Source organism: Lynx canadensis, chromosome D4 (assembly GCF_007474595.2).
Source record: "Lynx canadensis isolate LIC74 chromosome D4, mLynCan4.pri.v2, whole genome shotgun sequence".
Lineage (NCBI taxonomy): Eukaryota > Metazoa > Chordata > Mammalia > Carnivora > Felidae > Lynx > Lynx canadensis.
In genome coordinates this window covers 56,210,727-56,238,554 of record NC_044315.2, presented here as the reverse complement: position 1 = coordinate 56,238,554, position 27,828 = coordinate 56,210,727, and the positions used below count along the sequence as shown (strand labels likewise).

Genomic DNA, 27,828 nt, shown 5'->3' with positions numbered 1-27,828 from the left:
CTCTGGCTGTGTGTATGTAAAGGTAGGGAGGGCTTCAGGGAGCTCTGCCAGGTGGTAGTGAGAGTCCCCAGTGTGTGCTACATCTTGGGTAGAAGTGAGCCTTGGGTGCCATGTGACCCTGAATTGCTGGTGTGTTTGTGAGCATGTGTGCGCACGTACTCATGCCTGTGTTTACCCATCAGGAACAGATTGCTCTGGCTTCCCCACTGTGAGGAGGGAGTAAGGGGGAGGAAGGATGGCTTGCTTTTGCCCAGCAGACCAGAAGCTTCCTCAGAAGTAGTGTGTGCAGTGTGTGTGTGTGTTAGGGGGGCAGGGAGAACAGGACATTGTTATATGAAGACAGGCGAAGTTTCTGTTCCCCCTACTCCATTCTAGCTCTGTCAGAAAGACCATTTTCAGTTCTTTTTGTTAGAAACCAATGCTTCACATGCAATGTCTCCCCTGCCCCCCACCCCACCCGTGTGTATGTATGTGTGTGTGTATGTGTGTGTGTGTGTGTGTGTGTGTGTGTGTGTGCGCGCACAAGCTTGCAAGCATAGGCCTCTGTGTATATATTAGAGGGTGTGCCTGCACCATAGCAGTGATGGGGCCAGGGATGGGGTGTAGTGAGAGATGCTAAGGCAGATAGGTCTTTGTCCCAGCTCCCAAGTCTGGAAAACTATTCTGTCTGTCCTTCTGTTTCCATGGAAGGCCTTGCAGCCTCTTTCCTGCCCTGCCTCATCAGCTGGGATGCTCCCCTCCACTGTCATTGCTCTGCCCATCCCCCACCAATGAATGGGAGTTCTTCCAGCTATCTAACCTCCTGCTGCAGCTGTCTGTCTCATCAAGAAGAGCAACCCCCCACTCCCTGCAGACTTAACCTGACTGGTGCATGGCCCTTTTCTAGGTAGCAGGGTCCTCCTGATTCTCCTAGAAGCCAGAAGAGATACTGGACTAAGGCTAGGAGGATGGGGAATTTGGTGCTTGTGCCCCAGGTTCTTTGAAGTTGTCCAGAGACCATGTGCCCAAAGGGAAGATACACACTTACTTGCCCCTTCCTGTTCTCCATTTGATGGGAAGGGGATTGGACCAGATGACCTTTGAGGGAGAAAGCCAAGACCTTTTGCACATAGAGGGCTGCTTAAGCCCAAGCCTGCGTATATGTGCATATACAAGCCCATGCCAGGTCACCAGGCAGCATGCAGGGCCCTGAGTAGGGCTCTACATGTGGGCATGGGCTGGTGGGATTCAGATTCCCACCTCTCCAGGATACCTCCCTGCTGCCCAGCCAGGCCCATCATGGGAAGGCCCCAGGTTCCCCCCACAACATGCCTGTACACACGTGCAGCAGGGCACGCACATGCTGATCTCAGGGTCCCCATGGTGCAAGAGGCTGGAGGTGGGGGGTTTGAACACTCAGAGTCCTGGCTGCTGCCAAAATCCATTGGAATCTTGTCCCCCCCCCACCCAGGCCCCCATCTCTGGCTGTGGAGGTCACAACAGCAGGTGCGGATACCCCCCCCCCCCCCCCCAACTCACTCACATTGGGCCGCTCCTTTTCCACAACCTCAGCCAGAGGCTGGAGCTAGGGGACTGCTCCCTCTGCCTCCCTCCTGGCCCCCCTCCCACTGGTGTTCAGCTTCTGCCCCCTTCTGCGGAGGGAGATGGGAGCCTATGTTTAGGTGGGGTCCTTTCCCCTGAGCACTGGGGCTTGACCCTAGAGTGAGTGGGGATGTGATAGCCCAGGAGGAGATAAGGCTTGAATCCTGAACCCAGGCATGGCTCCTATGCCCCTCGGGATGGGGGCACTAGTAGCTGAGAGGAGGGCCAAATCTGGATTCAGAGAGAAAGCCAGAGACAAGAGACTCAGAGATAGAAGGTAGAGACGCCACAGAGAGTGGGAGCCTGCCCAGTGGCCAGCCAGCCCCAGTCCCAGAAGCTGGCCCCTGACCCAGGCCCGCCCCTTCCCCAGTAGGGGGTTTGCCGGGCCAGCTGCCAGGGGCCAGGCCTCCCTCCTCGGCCTTTAACCCCCCCCACACACACCCTCTGGACTGCTTAGGCCTCTGCCCCCGCCCCCACCGCCCACGCTGTCCAGGCTGTCTAGGCCTGGTGGGATCTGGGGGCCTCTCGGCCTTAGCCCCTCCTCCCCTTCTTGGAGCTTCCAGCCAGCCCTGACTGTCTCTCCCAGGCTCCCCTTCGGCCAGTGCTGCTCCTCCTTGCCCACCACATCCTTGTCCCTGTTACTGCCACTGCTCTCTCATTTTCTCTCTCTACCTCCAAATGAAGGTGTCTCTTTTCCTTGCTCTACCCTAATTCTTCTGCAGGTCTGAGGCCTCTAGAGCTCTCTAAGCTTTTAAGTCAGTCCATGCTGTGTCCTGTCCTGTGTTCTTGCCTCTTCTCAGGATGGGTCCTCTACAACTGCTGTCGGGAGAGAGGAGGGGGACGAGGCCCTAGGACAAAGTGTCTTTTCCCTCACACTGAAGGATTCTGGAGTCTGGGGTTGCCTAGGGGGACTAGAAGCTGTGGAGATGTCACCTTGGCTATGCCATGGGTCAGATGCCCCCCAGCAGATATGCATGTTCCTGAACTCACCCTGCTGTAAGTCCCTGCAAGGGTAGTCCAGGCCAGTGACTTTGGTTGGATTTTAATTTTGGGGAGTACCAACCACATGGGCCCTCCCTACTCATTCATTGTTCAGACCAGATTGAGCCTACCTGACCTCAGCATACCCACACCAACTAATGCCTTGAAGCTCAGAACATATTGTTGCATGTCAACACTCACATTTAGAGCTGGGCCCCAGCCAGTGATGCTCAGAACCCCTCAGTTCAACCCTGGATGTAGCAGGGTTTCCTGAGGGTTGGGCTTGTGTAACCTTCTGCAGGGATAAATAGGAGCTCTCCAAATTCATACCTCCCCTCCCTCAGGTTCTGCCTTTAGCTGGGCAGGGGATGAGGGTGGGGGGCACGGGGCACCTGGAAGTTTGCTGGAGCTGGCAAGAGGGGTCTTGGGCCCCTCGTAAGCCTGACTCAAACTGAGAAATTGAGGTTGCTCCCTAATTGGGAGTCTGTCATTGTGTCTGTCTGTGTCACTGCTAGTGACTGTCAGCCTCCATGGTGCCAATATTACTGTGAGCTGGTGTTATCCTGTATGACTGTCCATGTTACTGAGTCTGACTGTCAACATCCTTGTGTTACTGTGGACACACCATCATTGTTACTCTATGTGACTGTCAGTCTCATTGCATCTTTGATTCTGAGATTACTGTCACTGTGATTGTGTCAGTGTCAACAGGTATCATTGCCCCATTTGTTGGTGTCATTGTACGTGACTGTCTTTCACTGCATTATTGTCACTGTAGAGACTATCAACACCCCTATATGTCATTGTCAACTATGGAAATGTGCCCTGTTCACTGGGTGTTGTTATCATTGTGTAATGGTGTCTTTGTGTCACAGTGGGACAGTGACAGTAAATTGGGGCCCAGGATTTGTCTCTTGATGTGTCACCTATGTGTGTATAACGATGACACTATGAGATTCTATGTCAGGAGAGGTTCTGGGCTCCTTGCGCTAACAGGGTTTGGGTTGCTAGGTACTGGCCTCCTTTCTTGTTAGTGGAGTGCCCTCTGTTGCCTCCTCATGGTGGGGCTGGGGCTGGCTGGAAGCCAGGCTGGCCCCCTGGAGGGGTCTATAGAGAGCCTCAGCCAGTTTGCATAGCCCTTATCTGAAGCTTTATGGGATTTATCCTCCAGATCTATCCCAAAGCCATGGGGTGTGGACTTGGAAAATTCTTGGGAAAGAGGCTCTTTGCCCTGGAATGGGTGGCCTGAGGTGAGCTAGGGCAGGGCGGAGGTTATAGTCTGGATGCCTCTGGCCTCAACTTCCCTAACTGGGAATGGACCCAGTTGGGACTTTGAGGGAAGGGGGAAATGAAATTGGTTTGCGACTTTTTGGATCTGCAGGGGCAGAGATGGGGTGGGATAGGGTGGGGTTTTGGTCTACCCTAATTCCCTGAGAGCTACACTCTTATATCTCCAGGGAGAAAGAAACCCTATAGCCCCCAGGAACGCTGCAAGGACACTATCCTCCTTTTGCACTGGGGGAGATGGATGGGCTTAGGGAGATGCTCTAGGGTAGACACAGAGACCCTTTCTGGGTCTATCCCTTCCTCTGCCCTTGAATCCCTGCCCCAACCCCTGTGGTCTCTATCTCTCTTCCCGGGTCTCTTCTTCCCTTTCTCCCTATCTTGGTATCTTCTTGTCCCCTGGGTCTTGGCTAATGGCTTTCCCTCTTTCCCTGTCTCTATGCTCCCCCCTCCCTGGGTCTTTCTCTTTTCTGGGTGCCCCCAGCCATGCAGTGTCTGTCTTGGTACCCCATCCCCCACTCTCTGCAGCACTTGCTCTCAGCAGCGCCCGTCTCCCATGGCTGCAGCCCCGTTGGCCCAGGGCCCGGCCCTTACAGTAACTCATCGGGCTGATGGAGGCGACTTTGATGAAGAAGCCACCCCTCCCCCTGAGGGGGCCTGAGTGTGTGTGTGTGTGTGTGTGTGTGTTTGCATGTGCATGCATACATGCATGCTTGTATACATGCACACTCATGCCAGGCTGTCTCCTTTCCCCTGCACTCCCAACTGGGACCAGGAAGGAGCTGGGAGCAGAGGGCCACCCTGTCCCTCTTCTTTCATCCTGTGATCTAACCTTGGTCCCCTCTGCCTCCACATGCCCTGATTCCTGCTCCCATGTGGTAGGCAGTGGGGCCTGGAACTAAGGTAGAGTATTTTCCTGGCTGTGTGGAGAAAGACATAGACAGATGGCAGAGGTGCTGGGGGGGACTATCTGAGGGCTACCTGCAGTGATTGAGGTGGAGAACTAGGTAGGCCTCCAACCTCTTGCCTCTCTCTCTCCCTCTCCTTTGCTCCTTAGCTCCTTCTGAATTCATACAGTTCCTGGGTTCATTTCCTGGCCCCACTGCTTGCTGACTGTGACTTTGGCCATTGTCTTAACCTTCTAGGCCTGAGGAATAGTTGAAGATAGGGGAGTGGCTGAGGATCAAGAGGAGTCAGGCCAAGTGGTAGCTAAGGCCCTGGGAGTCACTGATGTGGGAGGGGTAGCCAGAGCCACCCAGGGCCTAGAGAGACAAGCTGTGCCAGGGAGGAGCAGTCAGACAGAGCACCTGTGGCTGTGGCTGGAGGACAACCAGGTGTTAGTGTAGCAACAGGCAGGCAGGAACCCTCTCCCATAAAGGAGCCCCCGGAAGTCAGATTCTCTCCAGTTCTCCCACCCGCTGCTACAGGCTGACACTCACATTTGTCTCCTCCCTGCTGTAGCTCTGTTTGCAGTTTCTCTGGCAGTTCTCTGGCTGTATGTCTGGCTGTTTGTCTGGCAGTATTTCTGACAGTGTCTCTGGCTGTGTCTGGCAGTGTGTCTGTGTGTCTGAGTGTCCCTGGCAGTGTTTTTAGTGGTGTGGATACTTCCTGACTGAGCATCTGGCTATGTCTCTGGCTCTCTCACTAGCTGTATTTTTGGGTGTATGCCTGTTTGTGTCTATCAGTTTCTCTGGTATTTCTCTGCTTGTGTGTCAGGCAGTTTCTCTGGCATGGTTTCTGACAGTGTCTCTAGCTCTCTTGCTATGTCGCTGATGGTTTCTCTGCCTGTGTTTCTTGCTCTTTCTCTGGTGGTACATTTGCTTGCATGTGCCGAGCATTTTACAGTATTTCTGGTGGATCCTTTGGTTGTATGTCAGATAGTCTCTGACCATGTCTCTGCCTGGTTATCTGGTTATAGCTACCTGTTTCTCTGGTTTTATCTGATTGTGCCTCACACAGTGTCTTTAGTATATCTCCAACTGTGTGTGCTGTTTCTCTGGGATTCTGTCTGGTTGTTTTGGGCAGTTTCTCTGCACAGTGTCTTGGCTGTATTTCAGGCTATATTTCTGACAGTACCACTCACCCTGGTTGAGTGTCTGGCAGTATTCCTCTTCTAGATCTCTGCTTCTGTCTGGTTGACAGTCCCCCTGTCTCCTCACACTAGGGTAGAAGGGTCATATTTGAGGCTTTTTCTGTAGGGAATAGTTATTTCCCTGCCCTCAGGTATGATTATGTGCTGGGGTAGATTGGGGTGCAGTTGGATCCATCCCATGAAGCAGGATAACAGATTAGGGGGCCACTGGAACCATCCTGACTTGTGGGGACATATCCTCACCGTGCTTTGTGTACCTATGTAGGTGTGTGTAAACACTGATGCACATCTGCTGGGCTGAGGGTCTCAGGCTCCTGGGGCACATGTCTGGGGTAAAGGATGGGCTGGGTCCCCCAACAAGGACTTATATGTGAAATACCCTTTCTCTCCTGGTCACTGTACACTAAAGCAAAAGCCACATCTGACCTTGGTACCCTGGTGCCGTGAACATCACAGAGCCCAGTGGCAAGGCTCATGGGGAAGTGGGGGGGGGTGCAGATATGAGGGGCTTCTAACCATCCAGGTTTCAGGCTTTCTCCCCAGGAGCACAGCAGGGGGCCTTCCATTCAAGGCAATTTGGAGAAGTATAGACCTCGTGTTAAGTTCAAACATTACCCTTTCAGTTTGCAATGTTTATAGCTAATTAGCCAACCTCACCAGTAAAGTTATTTTTGTTTTTATAAAAATGGCCCTAGCATAACCAATGTTCCATAACTCATCCGTGGTTGACTACATCCTGCAACCAGCAGCCTTATCGAACAACAAACCACTGTAGGTTGCCTTGTACCATCTTAGCAAATGTTTGCCTACAGATGCCAATAATGTTGCTTTCTATTGCTTGGAAGAGAATCCTGAGCCCCATTAAGAAGGGCATTTGGGGTCAAGGTGTCCTAGCCCTAGGGCTGGGATTTCCCAGTCTTGCCTGAGAATAGGGAGGGGCTCCCAGGAGGTTCCTGCCTGGGCTGATGCCTCTCCTTCCCCTGCCATCCCCTATCCCCATTTCTCCCAGCAGATGGCTGCTCCTGTCCCGTGGGCCTGCTGTGCTGTGCTTGCTGCCGCCACTGCTGTTGTCTACGCCCAGAGACACAGTCCTCAGGGTGAGTGTTGGAGGAGAGGATTCTGGGGGGGGTGGGATGGTGCTCCCTGATGACTCCCACCCAGAGCTGAACATGAACCCTTCTCACACAGCTCTGTGCATCCACCCAAGACCACACACTGGCACTTGCTGGCATTGCCACACATGAACACACAGAAGGACATAAGTCATATGACACTGATATGCTGGGTGACCCACTGATATCTCATGTGCACAGTCCTCCAGTCACTCCATGTGGTTCCGTGCTGATGGTATCTCTGGCTTGATAATCTCTTCCTCTTCCTACTAGAGTGGCTGTGTGGGGTAACGGGCAGGTGAGATAGGAGTTGGGGGCTGCTATAGGTAGGGCCTGTATGTTAATCTGATGAAATGGGATCCCCTAGGGGTTTGTGGGGGGTGTAGTGGAAGGCACTGAGAGAGACAGTGGCCAAGACTGCTTTCCCCTATCCTAGAGAGAAGATGGAGACAGAGATGGTTGATAACAAGATGTGAGGATGGGCAGGGTGACAAGTGGGAGAGGGCAGGCATGCTAAGGAAGGGGACAGGTCAGTCAGCTAGAATGATTGGAGGAGGCAGGGATTGCTCAGGCTGGGCCATTGGCAGCCTCCTGCCCTTCCCCTACCATTTGTCCAGTGAAGGCTGAGTTCTTACACAGCCCACAGAGCAAGATGCTGCACCCCTTCTGGGAAACAGGTGCCCTCTTAACTTGACCACCAGTGCTCAAACTGCATTTGAAGCACACCTCACATGGCCACATCAGTATAAGGTCTGACCCTGAAACTCCTTGAGCAAGCTCTAAGTTGTCAGGAGCTTTCCCCTTGGATGGGTTCTGCTCCCACCCCAACCTTGGCTGGTTTAGGTAGAGGCAGAGAAGGTGGGGGCACCTCTGGGACCCAGGCACAGAGCAGATCCTGTCACCCTCAAGGGTGTGGGTTCAAGGAGGGTGGTGGGTCAAGGCTCTGGTGGCTTCTTCCTTGTAAGACTGACACTGAGACCCAGAAAGAGCCTAGCTCACCTCAGGGCTGCTCCCCAGTGGGCAGGGACTGAAAGGACCACCAGGTCAACTCATTAACCCCCCTCCTGCAGTCAGTCCATCTTGGGCTCTTGTGCTGACCTCACCTGCTTAGACCTGCCAGTGGCCACTCCCATTGGCTTGGCTCCTGCCCTGTGTTGCATGTGAAGACAGAGCCACATGTGACCAAAGACTTGAGTGTTAAGTCTGTATCTCTGAGAATATAACTGTCTTTGTGCATTAGGCTATGCTCTTGTGTGAGTGAGACCATGTCCTTGTTTGAATACATTTCTCTGTGTGGTTGTATCCTTGGGGACTGTGCCCTGCGTGTGACGTTGTCTATGTGTGACCATGCTCTTTGTGGAGCTTTGTCCTTGCAATTGAGATTGTACCCTATGTGTGATATTATGATGGTTTCTTTCTGTCTCTTTGTATGTTTGTGTCCCTGTTAAATTGTCTCCCAGATGTGAGACTGTGCCCTTATGTGTAACTGTGCCTCTGGGTGACAGTGCCCTCCCTGTGCATGCATATGATCATCTTGTATCAGGTGTTAACCATCCCTGAAGTGGGATGGTGTCCCTGTGTGGCTGTGACCTTGTGGATGGTTGTTCTGTGTGTGCTTGTTCTTCTTGTGGTGACTGTCATTATCCTATGTGTGTGGCGATGTGAAGTTGCTTAGGACGCCCGGGGGGACTGTTTCCGGCATGTGGTCCCCATGTGAGCCTGTGTGCGCAGGTGTGAGGGAGCCGTCAGCTCTGTCCTTCTGTGTTCTCCATGTCCATGACCTCATCCTGTCTCTGTCTCTCATCCTGGCTTCTAACAACCTTTTCACAGCTGATTCCTTTGGAGCATTTGTCACTGCGTCAAGGCCAAGAACCCCATCCTCCCCCTGCTGCTTGATTTAATTTCTGAAATGGACAGCACATCAGTAGGGGCACCCACAGGGCGGGAGGAGAGCTATCCAGAAACAAAGGATTAAATCATTGGCATCTTTGGAGCTGTTGCATGGCTGTGTGTATTGCCATTGTTGTTATTGTAGCAATTGTGACAGTGTGTATCGTGTGTGATTGTCATGTCATATTGCCCCCTCTACCTCCATATTGTGGCCTGTAGTTGTCTTCTGTCATTGTGTTGTCATTTTTTCATTCCTGCCCTGCCCTTACATTGTTGGTTTGTCACTGTTGTCAGGTTGTGTTTCTGTTTCCTTTGTGAGGCAGACAGGGTGCTTGGGAGTGTTATCCCATTGCCATTATGTTTGTTATGCTGTTAGGTGGCTGTTTCCTCATCTTATGGCTGTACCTGCCCTGCAGTACTAAAGAACCACATTGGGTCCAAGTTAGTTCTGAGCTGCTGTTGGTCAGTGTTGACGTGTGGCCGCTGGGACCATGGTGGCCACGCCCCCTCCCCTACGGTCAGTTTTCAGCCTCCTCCTCAGGCAGCTGGATGCAGAATGTCTGTTAGTGAGGGAGGGGGCAGGGCTCAGAGAGAGAGGGGCTTGGCATGTTTCCTGGAAGCTCCAAGTTTTGAGAAGGGAGGCTGGAGGGGGGCTCAATGGCTAGGGCTGGTGGATTGGGGGGGGCGCTCTATGGCTTGAGCCTCGGACACTGGGCCCCTGGTCAGGGGGAGGCCCCCATTCAGTCTCTGGTCCAGCCTCACAGCTGTGGCCTCTAAGGCCCCCAGCCACCGCCCTTCCGCCGTTCATCCTTTGTTTGGCTGGTCCCGGGCCCCCACAGATGAGTGGTCAAGGCTGGCTGGGTTTCCTACTTCCCTCTCCTCCGACAGGGGACAGGGACCGAGAGGCTCAGAGAGGGGCAAGACAGAGACAGGCAGCGGGGGAGAAACCTGAAGACACAGAGAGACCCTGGCACAGGAAGGGTGACAGAGGCAGCAAACAGGGACAAATGTTCCAGCACAGAGAAAAGCAGTACCAGGCAGGGGGCTGCAATGGGGGGGTGGTGGCTGGTGGCATAGGGGGATCCCTACCCCCTGTAGTCCTGGTGGTGTTAACAAGTCTAATTAAGAGGCCACTGGCCCAAGTTAATTGGCTCGTTAACAGGAATTGCCTCTGAAAATCCCCCAACTCAGCGGGGTGGCTCTCTGGAGGGGAGATGTAAGGGAGTGTTAACGAGGGATCCCGCAGCCCCCCCTACCGCTGCCCCCCCCTCACGTTGCTCTTCCCCTTCCACCCTTTCTCCACAGATCTGGCTGAGACCTGGGAAGCATCTGTCCTTCCAGGCTTGGGGGGCAGGATGAGGAACGAGGAGATTAGATTCACATCACCCAGCTCTACATGTTTGCTTCTCTGCTGTTGTCTGTAGATCAGTGTCCCCGATTTTCTGTGTCCTACTCACCTCCCCCACCTAGTGCTGCCTCTTGACAGGTGCTCCCTCCCACCCTTCCACTCCAGTCTCCTGGGCTCAGTCCATCACGCCTGGGTTGCCGAGGCCAGAACTGGGGTTTGCTTTTGGCTCTGACAGGCCCCTCCTGGGGGCAGGAGAGAAATGGTCAGAGAGCTTTCTTGGTCCCAGCACTCTCCCCAACCCCCACCTCAGCAGTTCCTGCCTCACAAAGTTGATAGCTGCCAGGAGTTCCCTAGGGCTTCCATCCTGGATCTCCCTTATCCTGCTGCTGCCCAAGCCCTGGATAGCTGAAGCAGGGTAGGTTAGGGGCTAGCTTGCCAGGGGGGCCAGAGTTGGGGAGAGGGAGAGTGGCAAGACCGGAGACAAAGATGGGGACAAGAAACAGAGGGAGGAGTCCAGAAGTAAGGCCCCTCAGCTCCAGCTTGCCTGGGTAACAGATGTCAGTGATTGGGGCTGGGCCTATAGGTGGCAAGAGGTTAGGGTCACGGGGGGTCAAGAAAACTTTCTAAAGGACCTAGTGACTGAAAGTGACCTGGTTTTCAGTGAGATTTAACCCCTCCCAGGATGCTATACAAACTTTCTCTCACACATATACACGCAGAAGATCACCCATCCATGCATAAAAACACCAGACGTGCACTCACACATACAAATATGGAGACATTCACATACCTATACACTTCCACAGCCATAGAGAACATTTATGCACTCATCTCCTGATAGGCCATTAGACATAGAGCCTCTTGGTCTAGACTCCTCACAGTGTCTCATCCGCGCACATTTCATCTGGTGGTCCCGGGCAGCTCTGTGACCTGTGACTTTTGCCCTGTGCTCTCCCCACCCCCCACAGAGGCACCCCACGTGCAGTACGAGCGCCTAGGTTCAGATGTGACTCTGCCGTGTGGGACAGCAAACTGGGATGCAGCGGTGACGTGGAGGGTAAATGGGACAGACCTAGCCCCTGACCTGCTCAACGGCTCTCAGCTTGTGCTCCATGGCTTGGAACTGGGCCATAGCGGCCTCTATGCCTGCTTCCACCGTGACTCTTGGCATCTGCGCCACCAAGTCCTACTACATGTCGGCTGTAAGTGTTGCTCCCAAGCCCTCACCTGACCTACCACTCCACTCAAGAGGACTGTCCGTGAGGCCCAGACCCTTAGCTCAGATCAAGTCCTCTTCCTTTTGGGGAGGCGGGCTGCAGCACCAATCCTTGCCTTCTGATCCTATCCTAGCCTTCTCTTCTGACCTCTGAGCCCGGTGTTTCCCACTGAGTCCAGACCCCTGGGCATTTTGCCCAGGTATCTCACCCCCACCCCACCCCTGGAGGTCTTTGAGATCCGAAAATCATACTGCCTATGACAAGATGAGCGGGGGGGGGGCTGGCAGGGCATGGCCTATCTGGGGCCTGGTAGGGAGGAATCTTAGGGTCACCGCTCCAAGGTGGAGTGAGCCAACTCCATGGTGTGCTCTCACAGAGGCTGGTTCTGTGGGTATAGGAATAGGCACTCTGGGAGGCTCCAAGGAAAAAAAGAAGGCTTTCTGGAGTGGAAGGCACTGGAGACTTGGGAGATTTGGAAGATACATTGAAAAAGTCACTTCTGGCAGAGAGCTAGGTATGACTATAGGACTTCAAGGCTGGGGGGCTGGTGTAAATGAGGAAAGGGAGCTAAAGGAGGGGATGGGGCAAATCATGATCCTACAAGCTAGGGAGTAACATGATCAGGGTTACCTTCTTAAAAGATCCTTCTCACTGTGGTGAAGAGAGACAGGTTGGATGGGGCAGTGCCAGGGCAGGAAGGAGGCTGTTGCTGGGTGTGGGAGAGATGATGAGGATCAGGGACTGGGGCATGGAGTTGGGGAAGTTGAGAGGGGCTGGTTGGACCTCCAGGAGTTGGTGGTAGATTGGAGGTAGAGAGGACAGGAGAATAGAGAGCAGGAGGAGTCAAGACAGTTAGTGCTATCAATCACTGTGACAGAGGCAAGGTGGAAGGGTCAGTGGAAGAAAAGATAGTGTGTTCTATTTGGACAGTAGTATGCAGGTAGTCTTAGTTTGGGTTTCCTGAGAATCCGATTCCAAGACGAGAACTTGTATGCAAGCAGTTTATTTGTCAGGTGGCAGAAACACAGTGAGGAAATGAGAAAGTGATAGAAAAAGGAAGTTAAGGTGACCAATAAAGACAGTTATCCAGTCACTATTATTCACTTACCCTCTGGGCAGCTGCAGCTTAACCTTGGAGAACTCAGAGAGCCCAGGCAGACATGTACCTTGGGAGTATTCCTGTCTGGGGGGTGGGGGAGCTCAGAAGCTTATATACCAACTCCTGTCCATCCTTGGTTGAAAGAGTCTCCTGGAGGTGAGGGCAGGGATGCTTTAATTCCCCTGCACTTTGGCCTAATGCAGGCAATGCAGGCAAATTGCCTCAGCAGGCAATGCAGATTTTGGTGACCAATGAAAGCTCTTAGGCAAATAAATGCAGAAGAGGGCAGTAGGTATGGGCCAGAGATCTGTTGCAGCACCACCAACATCTGCTATAGATGTGTTGGGTTGGGGTACTCAGGGGACATCTGGGAGTTGATGGCTATAGCCAGTGGATCTGAGGGTCTAGGACTCAGAAGGGACCTGGGCTGGGGATGGGATAAGATGGGGTGACATGACCAAGGGAGAGACTCTGGGACGAGGAGAGAAGAGAACCCAGAACTGGGCCCTCAAGACCATCACTTTATAAAGGGTTGATGGAGAGAGATGAGCCACAAAAAGAGATAAGGAGCCAACAGGAAGGTAGAAGGAGGAGTGAGTGAATGTGATTCAGAAGACAGGTTGGAGAAGTTGAAATGATGAACTTATCAGTGTTGCTGAGGGTCAGCTGAGTAGGCACCTGGATCTCAGCCAGAGGCACCCACCAACAGAATATTCTTTCCTCACAGGCTCACTTCTTTTCTCCTTGAGCCAAAGATTCATGTTTTGCTGGCCTCATCCAATTTTTGTGATGCACCTCACTTTCTGAGGATGGTTTCTTTATTCCCTGGGAGCTGCTGAGGGGAGGAGATGCTTAAGGGACCTGGGAGCAGGCCTTTTGCCCATTGCCAGGAGATTGGTATGGACAGCCATGGGAAATGTTAGACTGAAAGTTTCCCCATGGTTATCCACAAAACACTGACACACCAGTGGGATTAGAGGAAGGGTGAGAATATGTTTTGGTAGGGATATTCATTTTCACACAGAAAAGCCTTCTGTGTGTTTAAACTAGAGAGATGGCAATCATAACCAGCCATCTTAGTTGCAAGCCAAGGGTGGAATGACCCCTGTCGGCCAGCTTGAGAAATACAGGACCAGCCTACCTAAATTCTCTCTGGCCCACCATGAGGGAGGGCCATTGGAAGTGTAACTCTCAGCCCAGCCCCACGTCCTTACACACGGAAAAGGTCATACACTGAGTGCCATGGAAGAAGAATGAGACCGATTTGACACCCTGGTATTCTCAATTTGAGTCCCAGAAGCCCTTAGGATGGAGACAGCTGGCCATGATGGTTAGGCCTTGGTGATCATGGGCCCTCATTCCTAATGACTTGATCTTCTTTGAGAGGTCACTGGAGGGAAATAGGGTCTGGAAGTAATGTCTGTAGTCTGTACCCACAGGACATGCCCACAGCTGCCCTGTTGTCACCAGAGCCCAGACCTTTTATATGTAGTGCTGACCACTCCCCAGGCCCTGCTTGTCAGAGGAGAGCTGGTCATGAGTTGGCTATAGTAACAGGTACTTATCTCTCATTGCCTTATTTCCTTCTAAAGAGTTGGTGGTCAGAGGAACAGGGCACATTAATCATGATTGTCTCAGTCACTTTATATTAGTAACAAGAGACTGGGTTTGGCAACCCTCAACATCAAATTATTATTCTTCTTCTAGCCAGAACTCAGAGAACAGGACAAAGTTAACCCTGATTTGTAAGTCATTCAAGCCAAAAAATATTTCATATTTATCCTAAACATATATGATTTTCATGTTTCTATTTCTAAGGGAAACTGATCATAAAAATACCCTCTTGAGGGGCGCCTGGGTGGCTCAGTTGGTTAAGCATCCAACTCTTCATCTTGGCTCAGATCATGATCTCATGGTTCATGAGCTCAAGCCCCAAATTGGGCTCTGTACTGACAGCATGGATTCTGCTTGGGATTCTCTCTCCCTCTCTCTCTCTCTTTCTCTCTCTCTGTCTCTCCCCTGCTCTCAAGTATGCATGCTTTCTCTCTCTCTCAAAATAAATAAACATTCAAAAAATATATATATACTCTTGAAAGTCCCATTAACCAGACTGATCCTTGAACTACTTTCACCTCCCTGCCTTCAGGTGGATGCTCACAAACAGCCCAAAGGAGTCTCCCACCCAGGATGATGGAAGGACCACCCACATTAGGAAATGGGATCACAGGGTTACCTTTAGTAGCATCCTTTTGTTTACTAGACAGTGCTGATTCAGTGTCTTTCTGTTTTTAAGCTAAAACAAATCAGAGTAATTTACTAATTTAAAATGGACAATTCCTTATCCAATTTTTAAATATCTATATTTGGTTGGTCAGGAAAGGAACTCCAGAACCCCTGGTTCAGCACTGCTTCCCCCTCAGCCCTGTTTGGCTGAGAAGGAAAGAGCAGCTTGTGGTTGAAGATGTCTGGGGGAAAAGGACAGGTGGGAAGGCAAGAGAGGGGTATGTGGGAGTCCAGAAGTTGGGGTGCCTTGAGAGATGTCATGAGATAAGGTTGGGGCAGGCCATGGATTTGATGCCAGACAGGAGGAGTGTGGGTGGGGCCTGGGCAGGGCTGGAGCTGGAAGGGTCACCCTGCCCCACCCAGCCTGATCTGGCCTGGCCAGGGGTGTGGGCAGCCTGTTTCTCCTCCTCTCTGGGCTGGCCGGCGGGCAGGCCTTGTGCGTGCCGGGGGCTCCAGCCCAGGCAGGCTGGCGAGATGAGAGGAAAAACATGCGGTTTGGTGGACTGGACATGGAAAAACAAGCCAATTAGGAGGAAAACAAACAAACCCTGGGCCAGCGGGGGCAATGTACACGCATACACGGCCCCGCATGGGACCCAAGGACATCCTGCCACAGGCTGATGCAGTCACTTGGGCATCTCAGGAGCCCCCACAAGGGGCAACTTGGGATGCCTGGGCATCCAGGAATATGTCTGTATGACCAGACTGTGACATGACACAATTACTTCTGAGCTTTTGCTCACACAGAGCCTCTAACATGTTTTCACATGTTGTTCAGCTCATACGTGTGAATATACTTGAACTTCTGGGCACTTTCCCATACCCACAGTTTGAAAAAATATATTCAGGCTTAAGCTCCATCTCCTATATAGTGTTCCAGGTATGTCGTCTTGCTGTCACTACATTTCAGACTCAGTGGTGCACTTACACACATTCTCAGAGAGTACCTCAGCCCCTTGGCCATACACATACAGACAGTCTTAATCAAACTGCCCTGTCCGGAATCACACACAGCCAATTGCAAAGTTACGCAACTGCCCAGTCTCAGTCACACACATGAAGCCTCTCAGAGTTAACGCACAGCCTCACAATTGCAGTGTCTTAAAAACAGCTTCTTCCCCATCTTGCAGCACACTCACAACAGGCCTGATCACACACTGTCCCACAACCTCACACTTGGTCTCTCATAGCACCCCCACCTCCGCCCACCCGGCCCCTCAGCTGGGCTCCAGCTGCAGCAAGTCACTCCTTTTCTTCCTTTCTTTGTTTTTCTTTCCTCCTTTTTCCTCTGAGAAACCTGGTCCCTGTCAGGAAACCCAAGCCCTTCCCTGCTCAGGGCCCAAGGCCAGGCAGGAGTAGCCAGATGACAGACAAAGCCCTGCCTGGCCCCCCGGTCCCCCATGACCTGCCCAGTCAGAGAGAGGAACTGGTTTGAGGGGGAGGCTGGTCTCAGGGGGGAGGATGGTCAGAGGGAATGTAGGGGACTGGTCAGTGGGGAGGCTGGCTGGGGGAGGGGGCCTGTGAGTCCAGTGCCATGGCCCGCTCTGCCCTCCAAAGAGTCCCAGGCAGCAGGGAGCTGACTCTGCAGCCTTCAGTACCCACCCCACCCCCAGCACCCTTCTCCTTTGAAGCTGGGGGTAAGGAGGGGGGTGGCAGGAGGGGGGAGTGGAGGCTTCTCAGCCGACCTCGGAATGTCCTTTCCTCCTGGGGTGGCTGCCAACTCTGGCCTGGCCTACAGGCCCCCACAAGGCACTTCCTGTGTCCTTGGCCACCCCCCACCCCACCCCCATGCCTCTGTGCCCCTGGGCAGATAGGGAAGGGATAGCAGAGGCACACAGGATGAACATGGAACAGACACAAGATGGACACGGGGCCAGGAAAGCTTCCCAGGGGAGGCAGACAGCAGTGGATAGAATGCAGGTTGCCCCTTGTGGGGGCTCAGCTGGGCTCTGGCTCTTCCCTGCAGCCCTGGGGCATGGAGCTGCCTTTGCCCACAGCACAGCCCACTCTAGCTGCTACATTCACCCAAGCTTCCCAGATGCCTCTCTGACCCCTCATCTTTCTTGCTGCAAAGCCAGATTGGGCCCTAGGGGTTCAGCCCCAATACACATATACTTCACACACAATGGACATGTACATGCAATCACACAGAATCAGTCACCATCACGTGTACACTGTGGATGAAAGCCCACAGTTCCCTGTGTGTCACCATGGTCACTCAGCAAGCATAGACATGCACTCCCCCCTTCACAGTCCCTGGCTTATTGAACTGCCCCCCTCCCATTTCCTGTCCACCTGTCAGGCAGGGGGTGGGGCGGGGGGGCACAGGAGGGAGGTGTCAGTGTCCCTGGAGCCACTGACGGACATTCCTTGCCTGGGTCAGATCACAGAAGTTGCCTCCTTCCAGGAACCTGAGCCGGCTGTCCTCACGCCTTACCCAATGCCTAAGGGTGGGACAGCTGGGCTAAGTGCTCACAGCAGCAAGAAGTGTGGTTAGATAGCAGAAAGGACTTCCCAAGTGTGTATGTGTGGTCATGTAGGTGGGTATCCCCATCCTGGAGTTCAGTCCCAACTCTAGCTTGCTGTGTGACCCCAGGCAGATCCCCATTCCTCTCTGGGACTCCCCATGCTAGAGTGAAGGCAGCTGCTGACCAAGAAAAGAACTGCTTAAAGGGTCTGTGATGGAGGAGCTGGGGGCTAGGGCTTGGAAGTGAGGTATATACCAAGGGAACAGTAGCTTCCTCTCAACAGGCATATGCACACACATGCAATCCTACGTGGCCACACATTCTGAGCCATGCCCATAGATACCTCTGCATTCCATTGTGGATCATTCATGTCACAGAGACACATGTGACATATATACCCACGCACCTAGACACCTATACACAGATACTCACATGTACAGCCACCCAGTGCTATTGCTCCTGTGGAACCACCAGGCCTCTCCTTGTGTTTCTTAATCTCTACTGAGGGGAAGCCTGGGATGACTCTTCTCCAGGGAGCTCACTCTGACTACTCCCGCAACCAGAGGACCCAATCAGGACCATCTGCCCCCGCGCCCCCCTCCCCCCACCAGCTTCTGTTGCACAGTTTTTCTCTGGGAATGGACACAACGTGTCAGGAGATGTGGGGCTGGGGCCGATTCCCCCAGACATCATCTCCATCCTGTGATTGATGAGCTGAGGCCCGCAGCCCCCTGTTCCCCCACAATTCCCGCCTCCATTGAGCAGGTGGGGGGGGCTCCCTCTTCATATAGGCCTTGTTTTTCTTTAATTAAACATCTGGCTGTCTGCGGCCTGGGAAGCCTCAGACCCTCGCTGACAGCCACCCCTCCCCAACCTCTGGCATTGCTGATGGGTTGAAGGGGGGAGAGCTGGGGTTCTGGGGCCCACCTGTCCCCACACTAGTGCAGGGGACTAGGGGCTCCAAGAATACCCTGACCGTGCTGTCCTCACCCCCAGTGCCGCCGCGGGAGCCTGTGCTCAGCTGCCGCTCCAACACTTACCCCAAGGGCTTCTACTGCAGCTGGCATCTGCCCACCCCTACCTACATCCCCAACACCTTCAATGTGACTGTGCTGTGAGTAGACTTGCCTGTGACCCGGTTTCAACCCTGACCTCTGACCTCTCCTTCAGCCACCCACCATGCCCTCAGTCCAGACCCTAGCCCAGCCTTGGGCTTGACCTTCCCCCAACCTCTGCCCCACCTGACTCTTGATGTTGGTAACAGTGCCTGGGCCTCACCCTTCCCCAGGCATGGCTCCAAAATTATGGTCTGTGAGAAGGACCCAGCCCTCAAGAACCGCTGCCACATCCGCTACATGCACCTGTTCTCCACCATCAAGTACAAGGTCTCGATAAGTGTCAGCAATGCCCTGGGCCACAACGCCACAGCTATCACCTTCGACGAGTTCACCATTGGTGCGTCGGGAGGGGGGTGGTCCCTGCAACATACTCCAGTGGGAGTGTGTGAGTGGGGGTGTGCCAGAGGTGTATATGAGCATTGGTGGGGATAGTCACATGTGTGCATAGGTATATGTGGAATGTATATACATGTGTACATATGTTCATGGCATGTATATACCTGTGAATATTTGAGTGGGTGTCCTTTACCTGTAGGGGCCAAGAGACCTTTCCAGCAGCTCTTCCCATACTCTCTCTGGCTCCCAGAGTATTCAGGAGGGGGAGGGGGGGCAGGCTGGGCCAGACCCTTGTGCAGCTGCAGCCTCCACCCCCCGCCCCACGCTAATGGCTTCCTTACGGCCTGTGATGAATGAGGTGTCAGAACAGGAGACAGGACTGGGACAGATACCGCCCTCACCCCCACCCCCATCCCAGTCAGACCCTTCTGCCTACTCCTGTCCCACTCCAGCCAGACCCTCTGCCTGCCCCTGCCCCATCCCATCCAAATCCTCTGCCTGCTCCTGCCCCAATCCCAGCCAGACCCTCTGCCTGCCCCTGCCCCAATCCCAGCCAGACCCCTTGCCTGCTTCTTCTCCATCTCAGCCAGACCCTCTGCCTGCCCTCCATGCCATGGCTGAATCCCCCAGCCAGACTGTTTCTACATGAGCTGGGCCCTTAGACTCCTGTCAGGAGTCCAACCCAGATCTGCCACACCTGTGGACTGTCTTTTAACCTTGACCCACAGAGCAGCTTCAAACCCAGACTCTTCCAGGGTAGACTTTATCTCAATTTGGAACTGGAAGAGTTGAGGTGAAATGCTGAGCTTGAGGGGAGTGTATGATGCTGGTGCAGGAGGGGGTGATCCAGATGACAATGGAGGCGATGCTGGTAATGGTGGAGCCATCATTTAGACTTGGTAATTGGGATGCTGGTCATCATGAGCATGGGGCTGGGATGATGGGATGAAATTTGGGATATCATTATCATGAGCTGGTGACAGTGACTGTAGTGACAGTCCTTGGTGGGAATAGGGATGTGAGAGGTTGAAATAATGAGATGGTTGTTAATGGTGGTTGCCAGAACTGACAACAGAGAGAAGAGGGGTGGCAACCATGACAGTTATGACAAGAATTGGCAATATGAGATGGTGGACATGGTGACTGGGGCTGACAAAGTGGGGTTTTTCCAGAGATTAGTGTGGTAATGAAGCTGTGTCTCCTTAACAGTGAAACCTGACCCTCCAGAAAATGTGGTAGCCCGACCAGTTCCCAGCAACCCTCGCCGGCTAGAGGTGACTTGGCAGACCCCTTCAACCTGGCCTGACCCTGAGTCCTTTCCTCTCAAGTTCTTTCTGCGATACCGACCCCTCATCCTGGACCAGTGGCAGCATGTGAGTGCCCTGCCCTGCCCAGATCCCAAGTGCCAGAATCAGAGCCACGTGGCATATCCATACGACCTGTATCAGCTGATAGCTGTTCCAATGTGAAGCCTGAGGGCAGCCAGAGAGGCTTTCCTCAGGGAGAAGGGATCAGATAGGCCTGGGAGGATGGATGGGTCTGATGGAAGTATCCTGTCTGAGGCCCTAAGGGGTTCCCAGTGACCTCTGTTAGTGTGATGGGAACACATCTGTTTTTGTGACACCCAGGGTAATGGGGAGAAATCCTGGAAGGGAGATGGCAGGCAGGGCAGTTAGTTAGTATTTGCCTTTCCTTACCTCTGGCTCTCCTCTGTGATCAGGCGTCTCCCTCATACACTCTGGCCCAGGCTGTGGGCTTGTACTGGACCCAAGGAGCAGGACGGCTCTTATCCTCAAGGACTCATAGTCTCAAGGGTTCGAGGGATCAGAATCAGTCAGTGGAGGCAAGCTTGTTCCAGGGTAAGAGTTCAGGCCATGATTAGTGTCAGGGCTCCAAAGTCAGATGTAGCTTAGGGGTCAGCTCAAGGTTATAGATCAGAAGGTAGTCTAGGCTGGGAACTAGGCAGTGGATAAGGGCTGGTATGGGGGTCAGGCTGTGGTCTGGGCTACCTACCTTTTCAGTACGTATTGATCAAGCTACTGTAGCTCAGGGGAGCAGCCAGGGGTTTGGGGCAGATTTAAGGTTCTCTCTCCTTTGACATTCCAGGGCCCTTAGGGTTGTAGGTGCTCTTTGTGGCCCATGAGGTCTGTGGGCTCAGACTGGGGCTGGGCCACAGGCCAACCCAGGCTGGCACCCAGGGGTCAACCCACCCACCAGGCTCCAGCCCCATCTCCCCATGCCCCACTTCCAGCTAGCCTTTAAAGTGCGTAATTCGATTCCAGGGTGCCTGTCCGGGTTGCAGGCCTGGCCCCCACAAAGGCTGCTCACATATTCCCTGACAGAGTCCGGAGTCCCTCCCGCCTGGCCAGCTGCCCGCGCCTAATGCATTGCTAATAACCAGGGTCTAGTTTCACAAGCCCCCCTCCCCTGCTAACGAGCTACAGGCAGCAGCCCTGCGCATCGCAGCGCACACGCCTCATAGTGGACCTGGCATACTGCCCACCACACACATGGGAGTATGTATACATACACGTGGTTCCTAGCAGGAACCATGCTCCATACATGCATGTGACTAACATGCCAAGGCCATGCACCACAGAACTGACCCCCATACTGATGTGGACAGAGCAAAATATGCAGACTCTGTGGTAAAAAATACGTATGACCTGGCATGTGCTTTCCCTGTTCCATATCTCATTGGCATTGTGGTTGGTTAGATTTATGGCTCTTTTAAGCTTGACTTTTGCTCTGAATACAATCTACTCTCCCTTATCCTTAATATTGGAAAGGAGCAGGTGTATGATTGGGAGGGGGTAGAGAGGGGTGAGGAGAAAAAACATTGTTTGGATTTTCAGGAGGAAATGAAATATACAGGCCAGGAATTATACAAGAATGGGTACCATGAGGTCTCACAGGGGCTATCTGAGCATGGACAAGGAGGAGGCAAGTACAGGGACCCAGCATGGGTTCCCTGAATCTTCTGTTCTTGCCCTAACTCAGCAGGGAGGCTGAAGGGCATGCCTGACATATGCTACGGCCGACTGGACGGAGGACTCTGAGGCTAGGCAGATGCCAGTTACTAGAGAATTCCTGCCAGTGGAAGAGCCATTCTCTTAAGGGGATGGATTAAGGGATCAGTGATAACCCAGCAAGAAGGGCCCAGTCTTAGGATATGTGGCTGCCAAGAAAGGATTGGGTTCCTGGGCCACATTCCTAGAGGTATGGTGCCCACCATAAGCCCACCAATAAGTGGTAATCTGATCTGCTTTTCATAGCTCTCTCCCTTTGGGGAAAGACAGTTGTGAAGATCTGGGGAGATAGAATCAAAGGAGAGGCCTGAGGGTCAAATCCTGACAAGAGGGAAAAGGAGCTGAAGGAGCTGGGACTACTCAGCAAGAGGGGGTCTTTGCAGGGCAAAAGGGTGTAGGGGACCAGAGGAGGAACTGGGCCCCAACTCCAGGGGAGGAGAGTCTATGGGGCCCACCAATCTTCTAGGTCTGGGAGTAGGACTTACTGAGCTCAGGTCTGGGCCCCAAATGACTTTCACCCTGACCCTGACCTTTACCAGTGCCTGCCACCTCAGGGCCATGGGGATGGGGGCGGGAGGGGGGATTATTGGAGGGGCTTCTTGCTGTACTTAGACACACCTTCACACATATGAATACACATACACGTGTGCACATGTACTCACAGCCTGTCAGGTAGGTAGCCCAGACCCCAGTTTTCTGGGAAGGAAGATTGGAACAGGGACCAAAAAAGCCCTGAAGCCAGACGTGGCCCAGAGCAGCATCCCCCCCCCCCCCCCCCACTGCCCGCCCCTGCCGGCTGCCCCTGTTTACGAGGAGGCTTAATGAGGCAGCGGGTGCCGCTGAGATGAACCAGAGCTCAGCCTGGGACTGGGAGGGGCGCTGGACAGGCAGGCCAGCCTGAAGGGTGGGGGAGACCAGCAGAATAGGGCTGGCCTCCGCAGGGGTGGGGTGGCGATGCCTCCAGGAGGAAATGGAGCAGCTGCCCGGCTGTCCTGCCTCTTGGGAGCTGCCCACCCCACCCCAGTCCACCTCAGGCAGGGTGACGACCATACTGAGGTCTTCCTGAATGGGAGGAAGTGGATGCACTGGGCAACTGGGAAGCCAGGCTCTGAGCTGGAACCCATGATGGTGACAGAGCTGATTGAAGTGTGTTTGGTCCTCATTATACCCCTGTGAGATAGATCGTAAATGCCGTTTTACAGATCAGCACAGCAAGGCATATGGAGGTTAAGTAACTTGGTCACTTGCTTGTAAGGAGTGGAACTAAAACTTGGACTCAGGAAGCCTGGTTCCATGACTGTGTTCATAACCTTCCTTCTAAGCTGCTTGTTTTGTTTTGTTTTGTTTTGTTTTGTTTTAATGCTGCTTCCTGATGGGAGAGGACAGCATATCACCATCCCCATTCTTACCCTGTTACTCTTATCACCTCCAGGCAGGGGCTGAGATCAGGGCTCAGATTGAGGGCTGTGAGGAAGCTGGGATGACAACAGAGTGAGACAATGAGCAAAGTCCTCCTTCTGTTCCCCTGGGGGTGCTTCCAGTCTCCTTAAAGATTTTCTTACTCTCCTTTAGGATCATCTTCCCTCTCTCGGGGTTTCCTCCCTGACATGTCTTTACCTTCCTTGAGGAGTATTCTTAATATCTCCTCTCTCTCCCAAGGAAGTCCTCATTTCCTCCAGGGGGGTCTTCACTCTTCTCTGCTCAGAAGTGTTCTCAGTTCCTCTGGGGGTGCCTCACTCTCCTGACCCCCAGGGCCCCCTACCCCCATCCCATGGTCTGGCTGCAGGTAGAGCTGTCAGATGGCACAGCGCACACCATCACAGATGCCTATGCTGGGAAGGAGTACATCATCCAGGTGGCGGCCAAGGACAATGAGATTGGGACATGGAGTGACTGGAGTGTGGCCGCCCATGCCACGCCCTGGACTGAGGAGCCACGACACCTCACCACTGAGGCCCAGGCTCCGGGTGAGCCCATCCCCCATCCCCTGTTCTCTCAGTGACCTGCACTGTTGCCTGGTTCTATCTTGTGCCTTTCAACTCCTCCCAGGACTTAGAGCCTTAGAGCCCAGGCACTCTGTGGCTGCTTCACTGCTGTCTGTCTGTCCTGCCCATGCTGTTCCTGGTCCTTGCTCTGGACATTCTTGGTAGGGGCCATTGGGTGGAGGGGTCATCTGTGAGCCTTGGGGAAGCACGATCTGCCTGATGGGCGAGGCAGGATGTGTTTGAGAGAGGAAGCAGGGGCTGTCTGATGGGAGAGGCAGCACTGTCTAACACAGGGAGCAGGAACAATACACCTCATGAAACCCCCCAGAACTGGGTTGGACTGTAGCCCTGGCCCTGCCCTGAGTTACCCCCATGTTCCCCAGAGACCACGACCAGCACCACCAGCTCACTGGCACCCCCACCCACCACGAAGATTTGTGACCCTGGGGAGCTGGGCAGCGGCGGAGGAACCTTGACACCTTTCTCAATCGGCGTCCCTGTGACCCTGGCCCTGGCCGCTGCTGCCGCCACTGCCAACAGTCTCCTGATCTGGTAAGTCAAGTAAGGTTGGGTGGCAGAGGGGAACCTGAGGGGATCCCTATCCCACCCTCTTCCCTCACAGCACCCTGCCCTGTCTCCCCAGAGCCCGGCATCCCGTGAGGACATGCCAGCGCACCTGCAGAGGAGCAGGAGGCCGGAGCTGAGCCCGCAGACCCCAATTTCTATTTTGCACACGGGCAGGAGGACCTTCTGCATTCTCTTCAGACATAATTTGTAGAGACCCCGGCAGGCCCGGGCCTGCCGCCCCCTAGCCCTGCCACACCACACTGGCCCTCCTCCCTCCCTCGGGAGAGGAGGACCTTGCAGCCAATCCACCCACCAAAGACCCACCCCTACCCCCACCCTGGCCCCTTGGGCTGGAACCTCCAACGCCAGCGACTCCCAGGAGCCCTTGGGGGGGTTCTGAGGGGATCCCCTCACATCCATAATTTCTCCTCCTGCCCCAGCCTCCTGTCTGTCCCAGGGTCTCTGTTGCCACCATCAGATTATAAGCTCCTGACACTGGGGGGGCCCAGCCACCCCTTCCCCCCAGTGCCCACACTTTTTCACTCCCCCACCTCTGCCCATTTTGTACGGCCCTCCCCTTTCCCTGTTCCTACCCCACAGTATTTAATGCCCTGTCAGTCCCTTCTAGTCTGACTCAATGGTAACTTGCTGTATTTGAATTTTTTATAGTTGTATATACAGGGGTGGGAGGGTGGGGGGGTTCTCATTAAACGTCACCATTTCATGAGTCCTTGGAACAGACCCACTTTGGGAGGGTTTCCTTCTTCCAAGGATCTCTCCCCTTCTAGGCCTGGAGGAGGGAAGAAATTCTAGTTGGGCATCCATATGGGGGGGAGAGGCAGTTTAGCTCTCAGGCAGACGTATGGAGCTTTCTGCTTCTTTGGAGGATAGGGCTCCCTGGAGGCCACGGACAGAGTTGCAGGGACTGAGGGGTTCCAGTGAGGCAGGACCCACATGGGGATGTCCAGTCAGTCCTAGAGGCTGCTGAATCCTGACGGGAGCAGCCTGTCAAGGGTCATCTCCAGAGCTGCCTTCCACGAATGCCTAGGCTTTACCCATAGAGGCTAGAGATGCAAGAAGGGAGGTGGCCAGACTTTATCCTTGGGGTAGGAAAGACTGTCATCCCTGCCATCCAGGAGATACAGTCCAGGGCTTCTAGCAGGTCAGGCCTGGGGCTCATCTGAGCTACAAGGCACAGAGCGCAGAGCGTTCTGGGCCTGGGCAGGCCAGGAAGCTGCCTGAAGGAGGCCACTTGGAATGTGACTAGGGACTGGACCTGTGCTTCAGGACTAGAAATGTGGGGTACAAGATTCACCCCAGCGTTAAATTACAGTCAGGACTTCATGTGAGCGGGAGAGGAGCAGGCTTTGGGTTTACAGGGTGCTCAGTCTTTGGTCCAGCCCTGTACCCTGCCCACACCTCTAGTTTTCAAACGAGAATTCCAAGATCCTTCTGATTTCTTCTCAGAGGAGGGGCTCCTGGCTGCCCCAGGCCTGCTCAGGTATAGCCCCCTTGTAGAAACCACCCCACCACAGCTCCTCAGCTGAGGATGCCTAAGGCTGGGGCCAAGTTTGCAGGTACCTCTGGCCTGGGGATGGGAGGAAAGGATTAGACCAGAGCCCCAACCCAGGTTGGCCTTGCTCTGGGTTCCTGAGACGAGAGAGAGATGGAGTCAAAGCCATGGATACACTGACTTGTGTACACACTCCCCACAGCAGGTGCTGAGCACCATACCTACACTAAGCTGCTAATACCATGATGCCACACACACATATGCCAATTCAAGCCCTTTTTTCAGGCAGGGTCAGAAAATGGGTGTTCCTTGCTGGTCTCACCAGGCCTGCCCCTGCCCCTTCCCCTGCCACTAGGAGGAGGGATCCATAGTGCCTCAAGCACTGATGAGTTAGGCCTCGACAGGACCTGGGGCTGGGTGAGGGGCTCAGAGTGAAGGTGGCTAACTCTCTTCCAGACCAGGCACTACAGGAGGAGAGGGGTGTTCCAGGTGGGAGATCCTATCGAAAGCAAAGGCCTGATATCAGGGTAGAGGGGCCTGTGGCTTTTCAAGCACAGTAGTCTCAACTGTGGGAATGCATGACTCCTCATTCACAGGAAGAGGCTCCCAGGATGGACATACTGAGAAGTGGCTGTGGACCTGCCCGTGTACCCTGGACCCCCTATTTGCCTGTTTGTCTGGTTCCTGTGAGGTGTGGCTTGGGCCTGAACCTATACTCTGGGTTTAACGGGTGGAGGGAGGAGGGGGTCACAAACTCTCACCCAGGACATTGTATTCCTGGGATGGGTCTGAGCCTCCGCCTTCCCTGTCTTTGTGGTAGTGGGGCTAAAGTTCGGGGATCTCTGGCCTGTGCTGCCTGTCTTCAGAGCCTTGGTCAGCCCTGACCCACCCACCGCCCACACAGGGCTTGGGCATCATCAATCTGGCCTCTATTAGCAACATGGGAAAGCAATTATGTGGGGTCTGGGGAGGAGAAAGAGAGTAGGGGGCCTGCTGGTGTCTCAGAGTCCAATGGAGAGGAGAACTGGATCATCTCCCTGCCCCCAAACTCAAGAGAGAGACCCAGCTCCGTCCTAAGCCCTGAGGTGTCTGGAGGATCGGTGTCATTGCCTCTGACAGGCATGGGCCTGGGGTTAGTCATTCCTCTTTGGAAGTTCTGGCCCTCAACCTCACAGAGGCTGCTTGCTTTGGAGGGGCTTGGGAGTGCTGTTTGCTGCTGCCTCTGAGTACTGTCTCTCCACGTCATTATTTCCCATGGTGGTTCTGGGGAGCTCACGTAAGTATAGATATCAGTTCTTAATGCTAAATCAGAGCCCAGAGAATTAAAACACTGTTGAGGGGGGCTGCCAGGGGAGGCTTGGTTCTCAGGCCCAATGTGTACAGCAGCCTACCCTTTCAGCTCACTCGTTTCCTTTGCTCCACCAAGGGGCACTGGGGATGGGGACCTTACTCTGTGCCATATTCCTATAAGGCTAACTTATTTTTGCCCCCACCCTCCTCTCACTCAACCCATTTCCATCTGTCTCTGTCCCATTCCTATCTCTTGACAAGTCTTTGTCCTGGTTACTATCCTTGTGTTTCTCTCTGAGTGTTTCTATCCTGTCTCCTCCTCTGTGTATGTCTCTGACTCCTGTCTCTGTCTCCATCCCTGTCTTTGCCTCTCTGTCTCTCCTCCCTATCTCTCAATCTTCCCTTTCCTACCTTCCTCCCTGGTCTGTCTCTGTGTGTCAGTGCTCATCTTGGTATCTGTGCCTCTCTCTGTCTCTGCATGTATCTCCACCCCATCTTGTGTTTCTTTTCCTTTTTCCTGACTCTCCTTGCCTTTCCTCACCGTTGCCTCCCTCTGAGTGTTCCTGCCCTGGTCCAGACCCCAGCCTGAGGCCACTGTGCCTCTTTGGCCTGAGCTGGAGGCTGTCCTGGTTTCT

At 53.8% G+C, this 27,828-nt stretch overlaps 1 protein-coding gene across 3 annotated transcripts in view; it reads left to right on the top strand.

Annotated features, from left to right (window-relative positions):
* Positions 1 to 25,049, top strand: part of CNTFR (ciliary neurotrophic factor receptor) — a 37,911-nt gene extending 12,862 nt beyond the window's left edge. The window contains exons 3-10 of one of the 3 annotated variants that reach the window (XM_030294208.1): positions 6,951 to 7,035; positions 11,257 to 11,490; positions 18,352 to 18,469; positions 18,644 to 18,810; positions 20,019 to 20,182; positions 23,625 to 23,805; positions 24,207 to 24,375; positions 24,467 to 25,049. In XM_030294208.1, coding sequence (XP_030150068.1) covers positions 6,951 to 7,035; positions 11,257 to 11,490; positions 18,352 to 18,469; positions 18,644 to 18,810; positions 20,019 to 20,182; positions 23,625 to 23,805; positions 24,207 to 24,375; position 24,467 — 1,119 coding nt within the window. In that variant the 3' untranslated portion in view covers positions 24,468 to 25,049. Of the gene's footprint in view, positions 1 to 6,947; positions 7,036 to 11,256; positions 11,491 to 18,351; positions 18,470 to 18,643; positions 18,811 to 20,018; positions 20,183 to 23,624; positions 23,806 to 24,206; positions 24,376 to 24,466 lie in introns of those variants that run through there. The other 2 variants (XM_030294210.1, XM_030294211.1) reach the window with 2 other exon arrangements.
* The last annotated feature ends 2,779 nt before the right edge of the window (positions 25,050 to 27,828 follow it).